This window comes from Chrysochloris asiatica, unplaced genomic scaffold (genome assembly GCF_000296735.1).
Source record: "Chrysochloris asiatica unplaced genomic scaffold, ChrAsi1.0 scaffold00737, whole genome shotgun sequence".
NCBI lineage: Eukaryota > Metazoa > Chordata > Mammalia > Afrosoricida > Chrysochloridae > Chrysochloris > Chrysochloris asiatica.
This window is the reverse complement of record NW_006409255.1, coordinates 55,025-58,894: the sequence shown is the minus strand read 5'-3', so window position 1 is coordinate 58,894 and position 3,870 is coordinate 55,025. Positions and strand designations below refer to the sequence as shown.

The 3,870-nt window shown below is 44.1% G+C and overlaps 1 protein-coding gene across 1 annotated transcript; it reads left to right on the top strand.

Moving 5' to 3' along the window:
- Positions 1–1,078: 1,078 nt before the first annotated feature.
- On the top strand, positions 1,079–3,217 carry LOC102825991 (ubiquitin carboxyl-terminal hydrolase 51-like). Its single transcript, XM_006877975.1, has one exon. It carries the CDS (start codon positions 1,079–1,081, stop codon positions 3,215–3,217), a length of 2,139 nt encoding a protein of 712 aa, XP_006878037.1.
- The last annotated feature ends 653 nt before the right edge of the window (positions 3,218–3,870 follow it).

Sequence of the window (3,870 nt, the reverse complement as noted above, 5' to 3'; positions counted from 1 at the left end):
GAATCTTTTTCTTGGGAGCTAAGGTTTGGCACCAAGTGAGGCTCGAGCTCCATTCCAAAGACTTTCTCTAAATTCTAAATTCTTGGTGCCTTCAGCAGAGTCTGCATCAGAAAGAGGTTTGTCTGCTGGTGTGAGACATCGACACCATTTGTCTGTGAGGTAGGACAGGATCCTGGTCTGGGGGTCATATGTCTGAAGGGGAGGGACCAGGGGGTGGTCCCCACATGACCAATCCTGAGGAGAGGCCAGGAGAGAAGGCTAGCTGAGAAGTGGCCAGACAGTGGACAGCTTCTGATGCCCTGTACCACGCACCTTAGTTCAAGGTAACACAGACCTCTACACTAACATCTGGGCTGGGGGAATTACGAGGGCGAAGTGAGCTGGTCCAGGGACTTAGTGGGCGGACTCTGAAGCCAAGGGTATAAATGCGTGGAGGGTGTGAGAAGGAACTAGAATTCTAGACTGGATGAAAGGATCAGAGGGTACAGAAGAAAAGGGGTGTGAATGGTAGCACAAGAAGGAAACAGCATTGAGAGGACACAAAAGCGCAAGGGGCAAGGGGCTGAAGGTGGAACACACTCGGCCCCAGAAGCATAGGCAATGTGGGAGCACGGTGACGCCATCTTCTCCTGAGCTTCTTTTCCTTTTAGTCATTTTTAGGGTCAAATGTTGACCAAACTGTTTTTTGGGATACAAGGAAAGAACATCAGAAGAAGCTGTACGAAAATGAGACTGCGCTAGGTGCAGAGAAGACTGTAAGAGGGTGGCGCCTTTTTATAAGTACTTTCCATCCTAAACTGAGGCTCATCCTGTGCATTCCTCACCCCTACACTTTCTGATTGCTTTAAAACCAGGTAACTGACTCAGTCTTCACCTCAACTCCGTAAACCTAGGATTAGTGGGGGTGGAGCCCAGGGCTGCTGCTGACTGAGCTCTAAGGCGGGTGGGAGGCGTCCTGGGGACGCAGAGGGCACAGGGCAGTCAGGACTCGTATCATTCATAGAAGTGTCTGTCTCTTTTCATCTACTGTCGCTGCTCCATTCCAGACGCCTTTCTCCTCTGGCCAGGCAGAGAACTGATGGCCCAGGTTAGAGAAACTTCCTTGCCCTTCAGCTCAGTGGCCCCCTTAAACTCGGGAACAGAGGGAGAAGCCTCACTTGAGATGGTGGCTAACAAGGCAGGAGAAATGAAGGAGGCAGTGGGAGTAGCGAAGGCATATTCAGGCTGTGGAGCTGAGGAGTGCAAGCTGGATTCAGTAGAAGAGCCTAGACCCAAACTTGAGGGGAATTTGAAGGGGAGCGGCAGCGAAAAGGTCTTTTCAACTGCACCTCGGCGTCATAGCATTTCCATGCCTGTTTTCCCACGCCGCAAGCCCCGCCCTCGACCTCAGCCCAGAGCTTGCTCCAGAGGTCCTTCCGGATCTTGTGACCCACCTCCACTTGCTGCCCACTCTCTGCGCCCAATCCCATCTCTGCCGTCGCAGCCACCACCACCAAGGCTGCACCAGCCCAAGTCACGACCTTCGCGCACTTCCCAGCAGAGATGCAAGGCAGGGTCCAGACCCCAGAGGAGACGAGGCTGTTCTGGATATCTAGATGGATGTGGGAATCCAGAAAGTTCATGGGACTGGTTGCTGAAAGTGAAGTTTGATCAGGGTCCCACTGGCTGTTGTCACGTGGAAAGCTTTAAAGCAGCTAAAAACTGGCGGAAGAACCTGCGGTTGATTTACCATCGTTTCGTTTGGAGTGGGACCCTGGAAACTAGGGAACGTAAGGCAAAGTCATGTATCTGTTGTGTATGTAGTACCCATATAAACAGACTCCACTCTTGTCTTTCCTGTGCCTTTTGTGGATGCTTTACTGAGAAACATATTCACAAACATGCGGAAACAAAACAGCACAATTTAGCTGTAGACCTCTATCGTGGAGTTATATACTGTTTTATGTGTAAGGACTATGTATATGACAAAGACTTAGAACAGATTGCCAAAGAAACAAAAGAGAAAATTTTGAAATTACTAATTTCCCCCTCAACAGGTGTTTCTCAACAACAGTGTGTGGCATCAGGTGTTAAAGAGAAGCAAACAACCTGTGATTCAAAGGAACAGGAACCAAAATTGCAGCACCCCAAGAAAAACAGAAGAAAATCAGTCTACACTGTAGGCCTAAGAGGTCTAATCAATCTTGGAAACACTTGCTTTATGAATTGTATTGTTCAGGCACTTGTCCACGTTCCTCTACTAAAAGATGTCTTACTTTCTGACAAGCACAAATGTATAATGAAAAACCCCAGCTTGTGTCTGGTCTGTGAAATGTCTTCGTTTTTTCGTGCTATGTACTCTGGGAGCCGAACTCCTCACATTCCCTATAAATTACTTCACCTGATATGGATTCATGCAGAGCATTTAGCAGGGTACAGGCAACAGGATGCCCATGAGTTCCTTATTGCAATATTAGATGTGCTTCACAGACACAGCAAAGATGATAGTGTTGGGCAGGAAGCCAATAATCCCAACTGCTGTAATTGCATCATAGACCAAATATTTACAGGTGGCTTACAGTCTGATGTCACCTGCCAAGTCTGCTATGGTGTCTCCACTACAGTTGACGCATGCTGGGACATCAGTTTGGACTTGCCTGGCTCTTGTGCTACATTCACTTCCCAGAACTCAGAGAAGACTGACAGCACAGTAAGCAAGGGTGATCACATACCAGGAACCCCCTCACTCACAGACTGCCTACAGTGGTTTACAAGGCCAGAGCACCTAGGAAGCAGTGCCAAAATCAAATGTAGTAGTTGCCAAAGCTACCAGGAATCTACCAAACAACTTACAATGAAGAAATTACCCATTGTGGCCTGTTTCCATCTCAAGAGATTTGAACACATTGGCAAACTGAGACAAAAGATTAATACTTTCATCTCCTTTCCCTTGGAGCTAGACATGACTCCATTTTTGGCCTCCACTAAAGAGAATAGAATGAAAGAAGGCCACCCACCACCAAATTGTGGGCCAAATGAGAATAAGTATTTGCTATTTGCAGTGATTAATCACCATGGAACTTTGGAAAGTGGACACTATACCAGCTTTATTCGACAACAAAAGGACCAATGGTTCAGTTGTGATGATGCCATCATCACCAAAGCTACCATTGAGGACTTACTCTGCAGTGAAGGGTATTTACTGTTCTATCACAAACAAAACCTAGAGAAAGAGTAGTTTTACCAGATTACTTACCAGAAAAAAAAATTGACACACAAATCTACCTGAAATGGAAAATGACAACATTTATATGACAATTAACACCTTGAATTAAAGAACCTATTTTACCATGGGCCAAACTTGGGTCTGTAGGAGGGGGGGAAAAAAAAGAATACTAACTAGTGATCATTTCAGCCTTAAGAAATGAGGGCGGGGGGAGTTGATGATTAAATAAAAAGAAAGAACTAGGTCAGGAGAGTGGAAGTGGAGGCGTTTTGGCAATACTATGTGAATATGTCATATTTTTCAACAAAACTGTTGTAGGAAGACAGACAGTAAGTATACCTTCATCAAAAAAATGTTTCAAAATTCATGTTCCAACTATGGGTAAGCAGTAAAATAGTTTGTAAAGAAAGAAAATATTTTAAAAGAAACATTGAAAAGTTGTAAGAAGAGTAACATTTAAAAGAAATTAAAAGATGTATAAAGGTTTAAAAGAAAAGAGCATTTATAAATGTTTAGAAATAATTATTTTTAAAGATATTTAAAAATTGAAAATATTTTAATGTAAGAAAGGTTCAAGGAGTACTAAAATATGTTTTAAAAGAAAACTTTAAATTCTTGCGGTTTAAACATATAACAAAAATATAATATAAAAATAAAACAATGAA

Bases quoted from the DNA above. Each gene is read 5' to 3' on its own strand.
- LOC102825991 (XM_006877975.1), top strand. From the start codon at position 1,079: ATGGCCCAGGTTAGAGAAACTTCCTTGCCCTTCAGCTCAGTGGCCCCC.